At 28.5% G+C, this 21,052-nt stretch overlaps 1 protein-coding gene across 1 annotated transcript in view; it reads left to right on the top strand.

Moving 5' to 3' along the window:
* Window positions 1-354: 354 nt before the first annotated feature.
* Window positions 355-21,052, top strand: part of LOC142331586 (uncharacterized) — a 188,053-nt gene continuing 167,355 nt past the window's right edge. The window contains exon 1 of the mRNA XM_075377589.1: window positions 355-446. Within this exon, the coding sequence (XP_075233704.1) occupies window positions 405-446 (42 nt within the window). The 5' untranslated portion in view covers window positions 355-404. The remainder of the gene's footprint in view (window positions 447-21,052) is intronic.

Here is a 21,052-nt window from a genome sequence, read left to right as displayed (position 1 = left end):
ATTAGAATAGATCTCAAACCAACAAATAAGTAAATGAAATAAAACATAATGAAAATTTCCATTAATGTATATAGGAAATATAAAATATTTTAATCTAATTATTATTTTTAATTTTATCAATAAAATTTTAATTTTTTAAGAATTTATAAAATAAATATATTAACTTATAAAAAACGATAATTGTAAAACATATTTCATAATTTTTTTTAAGCATAAAAAATACGTAAAACCTCTTAAGTCGCCCCCATATATATTGTAGGAGGGTAAGAGGGGATATTTGAGGGGGTGTTATTAAGTAGGTAGAGCGGGGAGTGGCAAGGATTTAGAGAATGGTGACGGTCAGTACGTGGCGGACTCTCGGAGTGGTTGGATCTGTGTCGGTTCATGTCATATACCATTTAACCATGTGCTCCCACGTATTGCTTATTATAAGGATATCAGTAATTGTAAGTAAAACAGATTTAATTCTCAGTATACTTTTCCTTACTGCAGTTATGTATATTGCTAATCATGTAGTTAATTGATGAATTATATTTCATTTTTAATTATTTATAGAAAAAAAAAATTAGTAAACATAAAATTTATTTTTGACTTACAGGAAAATACTTATTTCTGACGCTTAAAGAATTTATTTATTGAAGTATGCTGACTAATATATTTCAATTATGAAATTTCAAATGAATATTTATGCATTATATGTATGAATTATTTATTTATAAATAAATTTCGTATTAAATATAAATAGATGATTTTTTTTGTAGAAAACAAAAATTAAAAATTTTGATTTTATTAACTCGTAACTTTGACATAAAATTTCCAAATAAAAAATTTGGATTAAAAATGCCCGATACAATTTCCTTCATTCAATATTTTTTTAGGAAAAGTAGGATTTATTTTTTTGAGAGATCACGAAATATGATTGCATGCAACAGTAAAAAACAAGACTCTTATCGAGAATTAAACCCAGGAACTATAGTTTAATAATCAATGAAGCTACCTGATTAATTCACCAAGGCTATCACCTATAAATGTAAATATGATTTATTTGCAATTATAAAAGACGTATAACGGAGGGCATATAAAAATATTTTATATCGGAGATATAAAAATATTTTATATCGGAGATATAAAAATATTTTTCTTCTTTGGATTTTCTTATTCTTTTTAACGTCACGTTTTGATGATCTAAAAAAAAAATAGAAATCTCACGTAAAAAAAATTTTGCTTATGTAATTTAATTCTCATATTTATGTGGTCTCAGTCTTTCTTTATATACTCGTATATGAAAAAAAAAAAAATGGATTTAGAAAAATCAAATTAGGAATATCCCCAAAAATTATATTTTTATAGCTTGTTCTAACTTTTGACAGTTTTAAATATATCGACTTGATTTTTTACTGTTATTTATTTATTTTTATTTTTTTAATAAAGCATAATCAGGGTGAGATTGATTTAAAAGGGGTGTAAAAATTTACTTGCCTAAAAAAAATAGAAGTCCAAAAATTTTATTTCACATAAATGGTTCAATTTATCAACTTTGAATTTTTTTATCATCTTTTCTAAAGTAGTTTGTTTTATCAGAACGGAAATATTTTTCTAAAAACAGTTAAATACGTATCTTTTGTCACACAGGTAAAAAAATTTAATTTAAAAAAATTTTTTCTTCAAACAGCAAAAAATAATAATTTGATAGTACTGTTAAATTAAATGTAATAATATGTAGGCAAGTACTTTATATGTAAATTTAAATGAATTTGCATTATATTTTTATAATTTTTTTACAGTTTTAACAAATCATAGTTTTAAATATTTAAAACTATTTTCCTTTAATCAGAAGGAAATAAATAATAAAAAATAGTAAAAAAAAAAATAGTTTTTATTTGTATTACTTATGATAAATTAAATTTTAAATTCTAATAATAACTGGAATATTCAGTAACGTCGTTATGATCTCTTTTTAACAATTCAATTTAGATTATAAATCTCCGAAAAAGACACGAAATATTTTTAAATTTTTCTCTAAAAATATGCATTTTACGTAAAATAATTGTTTATTTAGATTTGTAAAACATTTCAACAATTACCAGAATACCCATGCTTTATAAGGATTTGATTGAATACACTACAAAGAAAATTACGTTTCAGCAAGTTACTACTGAATTTCAGAGTTTAATTTGAACTAAAAAAAAAATTAATTTTAAAAATAATTTTTCATTTCTTATTTAAGGATAAATGATGAAACCTTCCCTTTCACAACACATTCAAAATACGTACGTATGTTACGTGCCGTAAGATGATACTTTTCTGTCACTTGGCACGAGAAAAATTATTACAAAGTCATTTAGAAGATTAGTAAACATTCCATACCAGACATAATAAAGAAAATGAGGGGTTTCCCATTATCTTATTCACCATGAACATCGATGTATAATGAACATTAATCTTTCACAGAAAGCAAATCTGATTAGATTCAAAGCATTGTACAGATTAACTCATTCAGTAGAGAATTAGAAATCACTAAGATGTAAAAGAGATTACAGAATCAAAAAATGTATTCTTTATTCCATTTTATTATCCTGTAATTAGAGTTTAAAAAAATATGATTTGGCGGAATTCAGAAGAAGTTAATATCACTTTCGATGTTCAAACAAAAAACTTTCAAAATATATCCAGAAAGGATGTATTTAGAGGGGTATCCCAAAAAATGATACTATTCGGATTTATACGTAGGTAAATATTCGAATCAAGAGTGTGGGTAATTCATCCTTAATCTGTTTAATCCTTTTACTAATGATTTTAAGCAAAATTACTACACTTACTCATAGGTGTAAATATTTTCTAAATTTGCACCACTTTTACTTCGTACAAGTATTGTGATCGCGAAATATTTGGATCTTACAAAGGGAAGTCACATCGATTCGATCAGACTTCATCTTTTTTTTGTTTTATTTAACTTCTTTTTTTTAATTTAAATATATCGATTTAATATAGGTTAATAATTATTTACCTATGAAAGTCAAAAGGTTTTACGCTAAATAATAATTAAAAAATAACAATAAAAAAATATGAAAAAAATATCAGAAGTTATTAATGAAATAAAATTTTATGTACTTTTCATTTTAAAGAATTATGTATATGTAATTTAATAGGGGTACAAAGAAGTCATGTGGGGCCACATCAGATTTTTACTATTATGGTTAAAAACAGAAATTCTGTTCTACGAGTAAAAGGTAGCTTAATATTTTAGAGCGCGACAATATGATTTTAAGATAAAAACATCACGTTCTTAATGTTCGTAACAGTAAATTTAAATAATATTAAAAAAACATCTTACAATTTTGACTTGTGTGTGTTGTGTGTCTGTGTATATGTATATAAAATAATATTTGTGTTTTTAAATACAAAAAAAAAATAAGCTACAGATATTTTTTCTTTAAAATTTTATTATGTATCTATGTGAATTATATTTTTTCAATAAATTATTATTTTTTCGTTATAATTATTTTCTTTAAAAAACCACTAAAAACTTTTTTCTGTTATTTTATATTTAATTTACATTAACGTGATCAAATATATATATATATATATATATAATAAGAAGAGTGAATAAGTATAGAGAAAATTTTATATGATTTAATGAAAATTTAGTTAAATAACATTATCTCACTAGAATATATATTAATGTACGAGGTTTGAATTATAATTAATTAATTTCCCTTCTTATGAGTAACATCGCTGACAACTTTCAAGTATTCACATCTTCCGGTCTGTACTGAAACAGTTTATAAGGACACATCTATTTGTATCACGCATTAGCTGATCAAGTCCAGTGTAGCGAGCCCTGCACGTCTAGCCAGCGCCTTCTTGAATTCCCCCCACTGTGAATGTTGGACTCCCCACCTGGTTCATTATCTTCGTTCCTTCTTTTTCATTTTCTGGTTAGCCTCTGGAACTACTGTAAGGTATTACTTCAGGGGATGACATGTATGAATGTAAATGAAATGCAGTCTTATACAGTCTCAGGTCCACCATTCCTGAGATGTGTAGTTAATTGACACCCAACCACAAATGAACACCGGTGATAATAATACTAATAAATAACAATTAAAGCCTATTGAATTTATAAAAACTATCCGTGTATTGTAATTTCTTCAGAGCAACCGTTTGGTCAACACAAGACTTGAAACTTTGAATGATATGACTTATGCTGGTTTCAGATTATCGGCCCCCATCTTAAAAATAGTAGTTATAGCTGGTTACCGTCCTTTGTACGGGTATAAAAGTATTTTTCATATTTTTAGCTTTACCCGGGGAACAATACGTAGAGGTGACCGTATTTCTTTTCTCATTTTTACTTCCTTGTATGAAGTATTGTGATCGTGAAAAATTTTAGTTTTCAGATTTTAACCGAAATATCCATACTTTTTGACCACCCCTGAATCAACTTTGACTAGTTTCGGCGTAACGTCTGTACGTACGTACGTATGTATCTCGCATAACTCAAAAATGATTAACCGTATGATGTTTAAATTTTGGATTTAGGACTGCTACAACATCTAGTTGTGCACCTCTCCTTTTGAATGAAAACGACTGTATCAAAAGTGTCGGAAAAAGTCCAAAATCCAAAAAAATTTGGATTTTTGACTTTTTCTTAATTGCAGTAATAAACCCTCGTTGAGAGCTTTTCAACGATATCATAAGTGGTACTTATTTTTATTGGTTCCAGAGTTATAGCCAAATAAAATTTTAATTAATGAAATATTTGGATCAGGGGGAAGGCACAACGGTTCGAAACAGACTTCATCTCCTTTTTTTTAATTTAAATATATTGATTTATTAATCATTTGATTATAAAAAAATCTTTACGATAAATAATAATTCAATAATAGCAATAAAAAAAATATCAGAAGTTATTAATGAAATAAAAGTTTATGTAATTTTCATTTAAAAAACTGTGTATAAAATTTAATAGGCTTACATGGAAGCCATATGTTGTCCACATCAAATTTTTATTTCATGTTTTCAACATTTTTTTGTGGAATAGTTTGTGAACAATATAATCTAAATAATGGACTTACAACAATTTCAGATTTTCTCTTTGGAGTTTATATATACAGATTATTCCCACAGGAGGATCTGGATCGAGTCACACATACACACAGTTGTCAATGCGAAAAGCATTGAATCTCCAAATGTATACCAACCACTAGAAGCGTTTACCTTTGCGAATTATTTATTGTTATCGAAATAACAACTGGAGGGATTTGAAAGCGAAGGACAAATCTAAAGGAATGTACGCCGTAGAACACAGCACCTTTAAAGTTAATTTTCTCAATAACAGAAAGTAATATTGAAAAAGCAAAACAGACTTTTTTGTAGGAAAATTTATTTTCAAATACTGCAAGTGGTCTCCGAATTCGATTTGAACAAAGGTTTGGCCGTAATAAAGTTGAATATCGGCAAGCAATATAATCCGGTTGTTACCGCAAGCCATTAAAAGGCCACTATTTTGAAACAGTGAAACGTTTCGTAAACGCTAAGTCCTTTACAGGTATAAGCATGTTCATGCAAAATTTCACTTAAATTAAGTAAATAGTTTTTGCATGAAAGAGTAACAGACTCACAGATACCACTATATATATATATATATATATATATATATATATAGAACAGATAAATTTTCGAAGTTAAATTATTCTTACGCGATTGTATTCACGATACTTCATTAAGAAATTTAATTTTATTTTCTCGAGCGGCAGGCAATAATTTCATCAGTTTTACTCAAAATATCAGATCATCATTTCCGGAGCGGATTAAGGTTTCTCGTCTAGTTTTTATTAATCAGGAATACATAAAAGAAAAAGAAAACAATTTTTTTTTAAAGAAATTAATTTTAAAAACGAAATCTACGAATACTTAACTTTCTTTTTAGTAATATAATGAAAATTTGTAGGAAGAAAAAATATTATTAAATACCAAATTATTACTAAAATAAAAAAAGATGTTTAAAAGTAGTACTTATTAGAAAAAAAAATTACTTTAATCAATATCAAGCCCCTCTCCTTTTTAAGCAGAGTTAACAAGAACATTAATTTTTTTATGTAAATATCTAATCTGCAAATATTTGATTCATTTAGGCTATGGATTGAAACAAATAATGTACGTATGCATTTATAATGTTTCTCCTATCATCGGATTTTAACTGGTTTGATGTGCGTTTTTATTATTTCTGATATATACTAGTCTCTTAAAAAAAAAGCTTTCAAGAAAGTTGTAGTACTTTCCTGAAATTGGTTACTTATTCTTATGTAGTGGAAAAGTAATGATACATGAAAAGAATTTTAAAAATTAAAAAAAAAAATCTTATTTTTAAACTTTGATCGGGTTTCCCACCCCTAATGTGGCTCCAAAGTATTTTTTTTGGGCCACTTGTAGTACTACTATGATTAGGAACAGAAAAAAAAATTAGGTTAAAAAATAAGCAATAAATAAAAATACAGTTCAATTTGATCTTTGGGGAAAGAGAAAATTCGAGGAAAATTTTTTTAATTGTAAGAAAAGCTTATACGCATGTAAAAAGCTTAAAATAAATGGGGATTTACAAAATTCTGAGAAAATTGATCCCAAAGATATTATCTACTAAAACTTGTGGAGATATTGACACCAAACTTTTACCAACAAATTGTCTCATACGACTCAATTTTCATAAACGACAAAATTTCATAAAAAATCGATTTAAGGAGAAGGCACATAGGCGAGAATTCGACCAAATTTCCTTCTTTTTTCTTTAATTTAAATATACTGATTTATTAATAATTATTAGCCTGTGATTGTAAAAATAATTTTACAATAAATAATAGTTCAATAAATAAAAAAATCTGATGTGGACAACTCATGACTTCCTTCTACGCTTATTAAATTACATTTAGAATATAATTTTATAAATAAAGAGTACATAAAATTTTATTTCATTAAAAACCTCTGATATTTTTTCATATTTTTTTGTTCTTGTTATTATTTAATAATTAGTCATCGTAATTTTTTTTTACAGTTATAGGATAATAATTATTTATAAATCAATATATTTAAATTAAAAAAAAAGTTGAAAAAATGGAGATGAAGTCTGCTTCGAACCGATGTGCCTTCCCCTAAGATCCAAATATTTTATTAATTAAAACTTTATTTGACTATAACTCTTGAACTAATGAAAATAAGTATCACTTACAATATATCGTTGAAAAACTGTCAATGAGGGCTTATTACTCAAGTTAAGAAAAAGTCCGAAATTTAAATTTTTTTTGGATTTTGGGCTTTTTTGGACACTTTTGGTTCAGTCGATTGCAATCAAAAAGGAGAGGTGCATAACTAGATGTTACAGCAGTCCTAAATCCAAAATTTCAATATCCTACGGCTTATCGTTTTTGAGTTATGCGAGATATATACGTACGTACAGACTTCACGCCGAAACTATCAAAATTGATTCAGGGATGGTCAAAATGGATATTTCCGTTGAAGTTTCAAAACCGAAATTTTTCGCGATCACAATACTTCTTTTACTTCGTACAAGGAAGTAAAAAAAAAATAAAGAAATAAAAAATATAAATATTGAAAAGTATAAGTAATTTAATATGCGTACAAAGAAGTCATGTGGTTCCACATCAGATTTTTTTACCAAGTTGATATGAACGTAAATTTCAAGTTAAGTTTGTTAAGTACTTCCTCTTATGTTCTAGCCTACAAAACCAAATTTACTAACCTCCTTTTTCTTTTACAATTATTGGCCTATCGCTAGCACATGCAACTCTATCCGGCAAAGGAAGTGCATTGCGCCTTCTAGAAACTAGGCTCTATCAGGCGCATTCCTGCTAGACCAAAAGACACCAGCACCGGCAGTCTTCAGTAGATGCTGAAAGAGAATCGGACAGGGAGAAAGAACCAAATACCTTGCTAGTTACCCAAGGATAACCCAAGGATAACCCAAGTAAATAATATTTTCAAATCTGTAAAGGATCGGTACGCAGTGCCCAATTCCGTTCTAAGACAAAACATATAACCGCAATTAAATAAATAAATACCCGTTCGATATTAAGAAAAACGCAGCAGCATGAGACTCTTATTGGACGGCTTGCGATTAATAGGGGGTTATGTATGCCCCACGAAATCCTTGCGTTCCGTTCCATTTCATGTACTTTACATTTATATTTTTGAAAAGTTAATTTGTTTCAACGATGTGTGTTGAAAGACTGTTTTTCATCATGCTTTGTGTACAGCATTAAATCTACGCAGATGATTAGTGTTTGTTACCTAGTATGGAAATTAGATGAAGACGCAGCTGGACCAGTTATAGTACGACGCTAACAGTTTTTTTATATTTCTACCGGTCATAATTTTATTGTTACCTCCTAATTAACATCATATCTCGGTCTGGTAGTTAGAAATTTTAACACGCTACATTTATATTTAATATGCAAACAGAAAATGCAGTTGCCTACTATTTAATAAAGTTACTTATGTAAGTGAATGTGCATCCGGTTTGCCCAATGTAATATTTTGTGCATTCACTGCATTTTAACCTGCATTCTTCTAGATTGCTATTTTTATTACTATTTTATTAGAGCGTGGTCTTCTATATTTAATCATTCAGTGATGTTTATAAAACGTTATAATAGTTGAAAATTATTCATAGTTATAATAAATGTGAATTATCCAGTTTTGGAAATTGATTTAACAGGTGTAATTCGTTTTTTATTGTAAAATTCTTTATAATTTACTAAAGCATAGGTTTTAAGGTTTTTATTTCAACTTTAATGTATCTTTATCTTATTTTCCCATTAAATCTTTCAGTGTAATTTATTGTACACTATTATATCAATCTTTGCTATTATAGTGTCTCACAAAAAAAAAAACGAAAAGAATTTCAAGCTATATTTTACATAAAAAATAAAGAAACTTTTTTACATAAACATAGAACCAGGAAATGCTTCGTTTAAAATTTATAACTTACGAAAGATTTCTACTCCAAAGGATAAAATTAAGCTATACTGAAATTTTTATAAGAGTAATGGTTTCAAATGTTTTTTAACTTTAAAAATGTAATAAAAGAGCTTACGAGTTACATTGTAGGAATCTTTGAGAAAATAACTTTAAAATATACAAATTTTTATTAGTTGACTATAATAACTTCTTAAATTGTCAGTAAACAAAGAAAATTTGAAACAAAATTTGTAGAAATTTTAATTCTGAGAAAATCTACGTAAATAAAATCAACTGAATATGAAAATTTTAAGAAATTTTATTTTTATTAAATACAAAATATAGAAGATAAAAATATAGAAATATAGGATACTTACGTATAAGCCTGTCGACTATAACCATAATGATCCCGTAATTTTGAAAATACTTCAAAGTTACGAGATCATGTGCAACCGGTTTGCCCAATGTAATATTTTGTGCATTCACTGCATTTTAACCTGCATTCTTCTATATTGCTGTATTTATTACTATTTTATTAGAGCGTATTTTAAAAATACGATTATAAGCATTATTGCTTTTGATTATAGATATAAATTAACTTACGCTCGCTTCGCTCGCTAACCTCGTGTTAATTAGTCAAGGTTACGAGCGAAGCGAGCGTAGATTAAGTTTGGTTAAATTATGTTTATAAAATAAATAAATATAAATGGTTATAAAAATGGTAATATAATGGTTATATCGGGTGATATTAACAGTAACCCAAAAGTTTGCAATTTATTGGTCGAAGGACTAATACGTAAGTACCAAATATAGAAATTTAGAAGAATTTAAACATTATGAAGAATCATTTTAACATTGGAAAACAGAATTATTAAAAATAAATAAAATTATAATGAATTCTTTTTCAATATCTTTTTTTACAGTTGCATCAATAATAAAGTCATTAGGGACTTATTTAGTGAAATTGTAACTGTACCGGTAAATGTGTAGTTTTGAACAAATTCAGGCCGACCATTCCTAAGACGTGTGATTAATTGAAACCCAACCAACAAAGAATACCGGTATCCACGATCTAGTACTTAAATCCGAATAAAAGCAACTGCCTTTAATAGGATTTAAATCTGACGATTCTCGACTTTGAAATCAGCTGATTTACGACAACGAATTTACCAATAGACCAACCCGGTGGGTAAAATTTAATTATTATTAATTGTTCAACAATTTATTAAAAAAATAAAATAAAAAACAAAAAAACCGTACCGTATAATAAGGTCTTGGTTAGATGAAAGATTATCATCGTTGGTAATCGATTTTTTGTAATTTTTCAGAAAAATTTGATATTTAAATGCAATTTCTTTAAATTATATTTAATTACTTGTTAAAGCTGTACTTTAGTCATCCGAATTTAATCATAACCACTGCCTAAGGACTGGTTGAACTAAAAATAGTTTAAGATATTGTTTAAGAATAGTGAAAGTCTAATTGGGTTTGGTGTCAATTATGACACGGTAAAAATCTCAAGTAAAAAAAAAAAATAAATAAATAAATATTAAAACTGACAATTTCGTTGTAATTTCTCGAATTTACGTAACAAAAATATTAATCCTTTCATCTAAGTTAAAAATTATTAATTTAATTAATCTTTCACTTTATTTCCCAGGGAATGTAGCTAGAATAGCTAAATTAAAGGGGAAAGTACAGGAATTTTTGGCAAAAGTGGGGTATCAGGTTTTTTTGCAAATCTTTACGTTTTAGAATCCAACTAATTCATTTAAATAAAAAAAACAACGTATTTATATGTTTATATACACGTACGTATGTGTGTCGCACTATTGTCTGACTTATGTGTCGCATAGGATCGGCCAAACCGATTTTTTTTTAAATTAGCTCAAATATTTCCGTACAGCGGGCACTGATCATATTAATTTTTTTTTTCAAAATCCATTACTGGGAGGAAGATATCGCGACAAAATCAATTTCTTTATTCTTCAACAGCATTTTTGAAAAAAAAAATATTAAAACAAATTTGTTACCTATAATATTTATATAAACTATAAAAAAATCAACCCCCACCTCTTAAAATTTAAATATTTATTTTTAAATTCACATCTAGAATCTACCGGTTAAAAATGTAACGCTATCACTTAACCAAAATGGTTGACGAAATGGTACGAGTAATTATGATAAGAACAGGAAATAAGCCGCAGTTAATCTTTCTGAAGTAGGCAATCATAAATATCTAAATTTATTATGAATATTAATCGAATACTTTTACTTCACCGATTTATTTATAATTTTGTTTGTAATTTAATTGAATAATTTTATTTTACAGTTAGTTATAAATTGTAAAAAAAAAATATTTTTTTTTTTACAATACAACAATTAATTGTTGTAATGTTAAAAAAAATATAGTTTTTATATAAAAATATTTTTTCCTTCCGCAAAGTTATAAGATACATTATTTATGATAGTACAATGCTAAGAAACCGGACATTATTATTCTAAATCAGTCAGTAGTTTGAGTCATTAATGTGAACGGTAACCATAACTACAAGATATTAATTAAAAAATAAAAGTGAACGTAAATTAAATGAACTGTAATCATATGTTCTCCTTTTGTTATGAATTATTAAATTAATAGAAATTTAATTTTTAACATATAAAATGATTGATTTGGATTAAAATTTGATATAGAAGAAAGGAATAATTTTATTAAAATTTTAAAATTGGAATTTAATTAAGCATAAATAAGGTTTAAAAAAAGATTTTCATTCTTATTATTATTCAATTACAAAAAGAGTTTAAAAAAAAAAATAATGTCAAAAGATAGGAGATAAAATTTTGTGTAATTATTATTTTTAATAATGAGAAAGTATTATTACTGAACTCTTTAATAGTTATAAAATCTTAAATAAAGATAGGAAATTTTTCATGTCCTAATAACACTTCTTTTAGCGAAATATGACTTTTAGTTTCCTGGCATCATAGTTCTAGAACTCTGCTGCAAGAAGGAAAGTATGGTAATCAATCAAAAAATGGCGTATAGGTTTTTTCATTCATCGATGTTTCATGACCCAGGAACCCCAAAACAGAAAAAAAAACCATTAGGTACAGAAATAATAGCAGTACAGAAAGAATAGTCCTAGTAAAGGCAGTTTCTTTTATACGGATTTGAATATTAGATCGTGGATACCGATGTTCTTTGGTGGTTGGGTTTCAATTAATCGCACAACTCAGGAATGGTCGAACTGAGAATGTTAAAGACTACACTTCATTTACACTCATACATATCATTCTCATTCACCGTTTGAAGTAATAATTGATCGGTAATTCCTGGAGGCTAAACAGGAAAAGAAAGAAAAAGGTACAGGAAGAATAGTAGATTTTATAGTGTTTTTTTTTTAACCCACTGGGTTGGTCTAGTGGTGAACTCGTCATCGCAATCAGTTGATTTCGAAGTCGGGACTTCTAAGTGTCAAATTCCAGTTAAAACTTTTATACGGATTTGAATCCTAAATCGTGGATACCGGTGTTCTTTAGTGGTTGGGTTTCAATTAACCACACATCTCAGGAATGGTCGACCTGAGACTGTAAAAGACTACACTTCATTTATATTCATAATATCATCCTCATTCTTCCTCTGAAGTAATACCGGTAGTTCCAGTGGCTAAAACAGAAAAAGAGAGAGGTTAATTTGAAGTTCGATTTTTGTTTATTTTTCATGTGTTTTACTTCAATAAAACACAGATTTTTAAAAGCTTTTTTTTGTGTGTGTTCTGCTTCCCTAGGCCGGCTCAACAGTTTTTATTTACTTTTTATTAGCTGTATTTACATTAATTTTCTCATAATTAAATTCTCTACAAGTTTGTTACTAAATCTTCCGCATCCATTAGTCATTTAATAAAGCTATTGTAATACAAACCAAAAAAAAATTGTTTTTTGACACAGAATTTTGTGTTTTACGTCGGACTTAAAAACTACTGAATTTACATTTTTGGGACCTGTTTTATCCTATTTACCAGCTTAAATTACATAAGAAATTACCAACTTTACTCCTTAATTTGGGTGTAAAAAATTACAGTAGGGCTTACTTTTATTAGAAAAGCTGAAATCCGAGCGAAATCTTTCGCTAGCCGAAACTCGTAAACAAATCGTTTTCAGACTATGTTTATATGAATTTTTCCATTATTTTCACCAGTAGAACATGTTCAGAAAAAATCTCTGTTTCTTCGTAAAGTATTTGTCTATTATATTTTATAGTTGAACAGTTCAGCCTTCTTTTTTTCTTTTTTTTTGACTCTTCTCCCCTGGGCCGGTCCGACATGTTGGTATTGCGCCACCCATGGGAGTGCCTGTTGTACTCAAATGGGCCTTCCCACCTACCGGGTGTATGTCCGGCATGGCAGGTCGGCCCACCGGTCAGTTCTTTTGAGTCTATTGATATGCCCCTCTATATATATAGCCACGCCATACCATGATTGTCTTGACGTGACGATTGGGTCTTTTCTTTGATCTTTCCTATCAAGAAAACTCTTGGAGTCCCCAGTGGCTCATCGAAACTGGCACACCTCAGCATGCCAGCCTCACCACTGGGGCTATCCGCCCTTCCCATACTAAGATCAGAACCCCAATCTCCTCTCGTCCTCATTTTTCTGCGTTAATATTTTCTTAATAACTGAATCAACCCTCTTCTAGGCATCTTCACTCTGCAACATGTAATTAATTAATCTGCCGTTACCATCAGATGATAGATCGATGTCTACTAATTCTTCTCTCCATTTATGGCAGTCAGTAAATGTGTGCTAAAAATCATCTTCGCGATCGCAATACATACATTCCGTCGATGCTCTTCTACCGATTCTGTGAAAGTAAAAATTAAAGTTGCCATGCCCTGTAAAGTATTGTGACAGGTGAAAATTCACTTCCCCATGCTTCCTATATATCCAGCTTTTAATATCGGGGATGAGTCTGTTTGTTCTACCTCCAGGGCCATTCTCATTCCAACTGTCCTGCCACCTTGCCATTAGCCTTTGTCTTGATTCGTGAATTCCAACTCCCTGGTCTCTTTCAACTCTTAAAAGTGCCAATAAATCAATCGGTGGGACTCCAGCGAGCACACGCAAAGCCTCATAGGAGAGTAAAACCCCACAGTTCAAAATTTCAAAAACTTCTTTCTTAATGTGCACTTACACGGTAAAAAGAACGTGTATACAAATTTTCAACAATTTATCTTCACAAATGTTTGCTTGGCGTTAATTAGGAATCACTTCCGACTTGTTTTTTTTTTATATATGCAGATGTTTGAGATTTTTTCTTAGTTTTATTTTCATCCTTTGAAATTCCTTGAAATGGAAATAATTTTATGACAAAGAATAGTCGTAGTAAAAACAATTAAAAAACAAGAAAATTGAAAAAAAAATGTAATAAAAACAATAAAATTATTAGATATTTAGTACATAAAACGATAACAAAATCTTATTAAGCTAGAAGTCATTATTACAAAATTGTTATATTATGAGAAAAGGATAAAATTATTTATAAATAGAATGAAAAGGACAATGACCTTGAGCTTAATGAGAATTATTATAAAGATTTTGTACCGTGATTATAATAATGACATGAACAGTAAACTTCAATGGTAGTAACTAAACTATGAAAACAAAATGACAATCTTAATCAGAGGAAAATAAAAGAAAAAAATTATTTCAAATAAACAATAGAAACTACACTCAAACTTCCACCATTGAAGATTTGATTATTGTAAAACATTTTCTCTTCAAACCAAAAACAATTAAAATTAATTATACTTTTTTTTTGCAGATATAATTTATATTATTAAATTGTTGTAAAATACTAGAGAATAATGGTAGTAAATTTAGAAATCTAAACAATATGGTTTTCTATACAACATAAAGTTTATTCGCTTAATGAAAAAAAGAAACAATGGAGTTTTCTATACACAGTATATCACGAAGTTCTACCGAGACTTTCATAACCTATTCTGCTCGTGAAAATAATGGAAAACGTTCATAAAAAAAAAAAATATATATGCCCTAAAACGCTTTGTTTGCAAGTTACGATAGGTGAAACAACTCAGATTTCAGATACCCCGGTGAAATAAGGTCGTACTGAAATTTTTAGGACGTTAATTAAGGGGCATGATTAATGATCGTTATGGTTTTTGACTGGAAAAATCAAATAAAATAGGTCTCGGAACTGTAACTGCAGTAGTTTTTAAGAAATTTAGAGTGAAAAAAAATAATAAATTGGGATAAAAACATTTTATTTTATGTTTGACTTCAATAAGTTTGTTAAATGGGTAATAAACACATCAAACCTTTAAACAAAACTTGTAGAGAATTTAATTTTGAAGAAAATGGTGTAAGATAAATTGAATAAAACAAAGAAAAGTTAGAAAAATTCCAATTTTATTTAGAAACAGTACATTACTACATTTCTCAGAAAGGTATTTATTTATAGTAAACAAAAACCACAAATTCTTTTTTTGTTTTGCAAAAAAATTTGCACTGTAGTACAGTCAATTTGTATTTTTATTTGAAAATCCTTACCTACCGGTTGATGTTTTTTCCATATGTTAGGGGTGATGAGGGAAGCTTAACTCCAGATTTGTAACATCCCCCTCCCGTAGATTTTTGAAAAACCCAAAAAGATTTTGAAATGCGTTTTTCTCTAAATCTATTTTCTCTAAATCATTTTAGAGAAACATTTTTCAAACAAAAAATGTAGAGGACATTCTTCTCTACAATTAATGTCTTTGAAGTTATGCAGTATAATTTGAAATTGAAATACTAGGTGGCGCTGAAGTTGTAAAAAACGTGTTTTTTCGGTTTTTTCACCGGAAAAATTGTGTTTCGTCTGTATTGCATTTGAAAAAGTTGTTAATCTTAAAAAAAACAGACAACTTTTATTTAAACAATTTTTCTGTACGACTTACCGTTTTGGAGCTGTAGCTTGTGAAAGCGTGAAAATGTTGTGAATTGGGCACGTGTTCGAAACCGATCTAGTCGCTGAACAATGCCGATCTCCCCGGCTACAGTAACAATAGGACCGCTGCGTTGCCATTGTACCGCTATAACTCTGGAAAACTCTGGAAGAGGTAAACAAAAATCTTCATGATTTTCTATCTTCAATTCCCGCCTTTTTTTCAACTCTTACTACAATATACATGAATCAATTCTTCTACTGCATATTTCTACTTGCTTACACTTTTTTTGCACCTTTTTTTGTAGAGGTGGGGAATCCATTTTACAGACGCCGAAGCAGTGTCGGGGTCGCTAACAGATCCCGCTAGGTTTTGGAACAACGTATGTATACCTGCGCACTACCGACTAAACCTCCACCCCTGGTTATCCACCCTCCCTGGCATAGCTAATAAAACATTTACTTGCGTACATCTATTCACTACATATAAGCACAGTCAAAGACATTGGAAATTACATTCTGCGTAACCATTATAAATGTAGGATTATTTTAACAAACAAACCTGACTCATCTTTTAACCACTCTATGTAGTGGAGTGTTTCTTTTTTTATTTCATTTGAAAGAGGTTCTGGGTTCGAATCCCGGTCAGATTTCGCATATACATTTGTTATTGTTTTCATATACATTTGTTTCCACAAAGAAAAAAAATCTTGTGCAGTTCTACGCAAAAAAAAACCGACTTTCCGTTAATTTAATTTCGTTTTAGTAGTTTAGTATTTTAATAGTTTTTTTAAAATTTGGTTTAATATTACTAACAATGGATGCCACAGATAAAAACCCTTCAACGTTCCAACTTGCAGCATCATAACGAACTACGCTTCTAACTTACAACGCTCAATTTTTTCGATCTTAAATTGAGCATAACTCAAAAACGTCTTAACCAATCTTCATCAAATAATCATATACACAACTAACATACAAGTACTACAGCATATCTAAATTTCAATGTAAATTACTAAATATTAAATTCGATTGAAAATGGGACGATTATTAGCAGAAATATTACAAGAGACCCCCTTCAACCTCCCAAAAGAACGCCTCAGGGGCACCCCGTTTGTTACCAATTGATGGTGATGATCGGTCTAGCCTCGCACGAGGTGCTCGGATCACTTCACCACTCTATACTCAAACCCAGTCCCACGGGAAGTTCACTATTATCAAAACAGAAAGTTTTTTAAATTTATTTAATATTATTTTATTTTATTTAACGTAATTTAAACTCTATTATTTTTGTAATATTATTCATTCGATTAATTTGAATCATTCAGTTCAAACCCAACTAACGCAGTGACAGAGGCTCACAGTTCACAGTTTTTTAATTCAATTCATTGAAGTTTGCGCTTCAACCGGAAAATCTCATTTATCATATATATATATATATATATATATATATATATATATAGCCTATGACACTCCCAGTAATGTGTAAGGATTCCGACGGGGGAAGATACATCTAAATCGGTTCAGCCGTTCAGATGCTACGGTGGAACATACGTACATACACCCTATATACATTACACTCCTTTTTGGGCAGTAGCGTAAAAAATATAAGTTCATGTCTAGTCGAAGGAATATTCGTGAAATCTATATATTTCCTGAAAATCGATTTTTTGAGCTTGTATAAAAATTCAAAATATCCCGTTTTTTTAAAATTAGAATTGAAATTTTTAGAGATATTCATATTGTTTCGCATGCATATTCATATCATATGTATTTTTTTAATAGATATTTTAAAAAATTACAATTGTCATTGAAACAATAAATGAAGTTACTATTAAATTGTAAGTAATTTCATTTTTCTAACTGTATTTTGCGGCATTTAATAATATTACCAGAACTTATTTCCCGGTTTTATTTTCTCATTATATTATTTAAGCTACATTATTATATTATGATAATTTTTATAAACATTAAGGTTTAAGTTAATTATACAATGACACATGAAAAACACATTAATAATATTTTTTTTAAATCATTAGTTGCGTTACTATTTTCCCTAATAATGAAATTAATTAAAACGAAATTATTTTTATTATTTCTAGTTTTATAGAAGGTTATGACGTTATTATTTTTTCTTTCTTTTTTCTGATTATCTAACAATGAAGGTAAAATTTAACTAATGCTACATTAAACAATACTTAATTATAGTTTATAATTAAACACGTGTAATTAGATAAATTTTATTATATTTATAATTTATTTATATTTTTTTTTAGATTTAAAACCTTAAATAATATCTAATATTATTATTTAACCTTGTATTTACATGATTTTTTTTTTTAATTAAAAAAAGAAACTCGCTCATAATGACATGTTTTCTAAATCTGATCATTATGAAAACCGTTTGACATTCATGAAAAAAAATTCTTCAAAAATTATTATTTTTTTTTTTAAAATAGGCAAAAGAAAAATAATAAAAACTCTTGCACAGTTCTGTTCAACAAGATTGACTTTTCGATTTCGACGCCCTCACTAATTCGCAGAGAGAAACGCACTGATTTTCAGAGCACAAAGCTCTACAACGTACTTCAATTAACGAGTAGACCCTACGCACAAGCATCAAGTTTCAACTCATTCATCACTGTGACTCATTGCATAAGTGCGTATAAAAATACACCACTACCCAAGTCAACATAACCTCAAATTGAGGTTCCGCGATAAACCTTAAATTGAACTTAACTGAACAATGATTCAACCAGTCTTAATCAAATTTCAAAATGCACAACTTCAAATAGACTACACAGCATACCTAAATTTAATGAAATTGATCAATTAGTTTTAACGATTTTCGAACCACAAAATTTTTGAAATTTTCTTAAATAATTGAGCGTAACTCAAAAACGACTCAATTAGTCGTTATCAAATTCTCACATGCACAATTTCAAATACATTACCACAGCATATTTAAATGACAATGAAATTGACCTAGCAGTTTTGCAGATTTTCGGCCACAAAATTTTATATATGTTATTTTCGTAATCTTCATACCTGAAAAATTCAATTTCAGCCCCCAAACCCATCATGCGACCGAAAAAATTATCTCAAGCTGACGTTATTTTGTCTGTTGTTAATCTTAAATTGCGTATAACTCAGGAACTACTGAACTAATCTTTATCACATGACTTCCTTCTACGCTTATTAAATTACATATACACTTTTTTTTTTGAAGTGAAAAGTACATAAAATTTTATTTCATTAATAACTACTGATATTTTTTCATGTTTTCTTTTTTTATTGTTATTATTTAATTATTATCTATCGTAAAACTTTTTTTTTACAATTAGAGGTTAATAATTATTAATAAATTATTATTAATTATTAATAAATCAATATATTTAAATAAAAAAAAATAAAAGAAAGAGACGAAGTCTGATTCTAATCGATGCGTCTTCCCCTTAAAAGATCCAAATATGTCATTAATTAAAATTTTGGCTATAACTCTGGAACCAATGAAAATAAGTACCACATGATATATCGTTGAAAAGCTTTGAAAGAGGGCTTATTAGGACAATGAGGGCAGTTTAAGAAAAAAATCTAAAATCCAAATTTTTGGATTTTGGAATTTTTTTGGCACTTTTGGTCCATTCGATTGCAATCAAAAAGAGAGGTGCACAGCTAGATGTTACAACAGTCTTAAATCCAAAATTTCAAAATCCTACATCTAATCGTTTTTGAGATATGCGAGGAACATACGTACGTACTGACGTCACACCAAAACTAGTCAAAATGGATTCAGGGATGGTTGAAATGGAAATTTCTGTTGAAATCTAGTAACCAAAATGTTTCGCGAATACAATACTTTCTTTACTTCGTACAAGGAAGTAAAAATCGTAGGGTTATGTAATTTATATTTATAAATATTGTTATGGTAAATAGTAAAATATAAACCTATTTACGTCTGTAATATTACATCTTCAAAATTGAAGATTTTCTTAAACGACAAACATTGCCAAATTCAGAACTCTTGTTCCTCTAAATCCATCAGAATATGAACTATCTATTTAAATATAACTGCATATCTAACGAGAGGTTATGAATCCAAAAACCTTTTGTTCACTCGTACGAATAAATATTGTACAACTAACGGAATTAAAAAAAAAAAAAGTACAATAATCTTTGATCTACAGAAACTTCATTTTATAATATTATAATCTTGTTATAAGAACACAAAGGATACTGGTATTTATCTCTTTTTTATGCAGGAGCCATTTATTTTCGGTTTTGAAATTTTTACTTAAAAAAAAACTACTTTTATTTCACCTCAAAAAGGAAAGAGTCGCCTCAACAGGATTAGGAAAGAAGAGGATTTTTTTGAGTAAAATAAAACTACAAAATGATTTTTTAATAAAGATAAACAAACAAATCCATAAATAATATGAAGAGAATTTAAAAATATTACTGTTATACTATTATAAATTATATATTTACATCAAAAGATAAATATAGCTTTATATTGTATTTAATATAACGATAAATTAATAAAAATTTCTACCGAAATATTAAATTTTTACTTTCCCGTTTAGCGCTATAGCAGAGTTATAGTTGTAGAAGGACTGTAAGCAGCTGTATTGTAATCGGTCCAATTTGGGCATATGTAGTTTTCACCGGATCTTGAAGTTTTGACATCTCAGGAACGCAAAAAAACGCCCGGAAATTTTCCGGGCGTTCGTATGTACGTGTGTGTTCGATGTCGCACTCTAATTTACCTTATATCTCCAGAACTACTGAACCGATTTTTAGTAAACTTTTGTTAGATTCCTTCTGTATATGGCGCATTGATGCCATTAAATTTTCAACTTAAAAGGTTAACGGGGTGAGGCTGTAGAGCAAGATTATTCTTAGTATCTAGAAATTTCGCCTAATTAATGTTTTATTTTTCTTAGGCACACTTTTTAACAATTAAAAGATAATAATATTTTTTTTAAAGTTTTCAAAATCGCACCCCCACCCCAAAATATACTCTAAACTAGTGGCTAAATGGATATACTGCGTCAGTAGAACCCCCTGTCATCACAAGGAGCGCTAGTGTAATACTGACGTACAGCTGTACAAGAATATTATATTTAAATCAAATTAT

This window comes from Lycorma delicatula, chromosome 10, assembly GCF_047948215.1.
Source record: "Lycorma delicatula isolate Av1 chromosome 10, ASM4794821v1, whole genome shotgun sequence".
Lineage (NCBI taxonomy): Eukaryota > Metazoa > Arthropoda > Insecta > Hemiptera > Fulgoridae > Lycorma > Lycorma delicatula.
The sequence above is the reverse complement of the archived record's forward strand: the minus strand, read 5'-3'. Positions and strand labels throughout refer to the sequence as shown.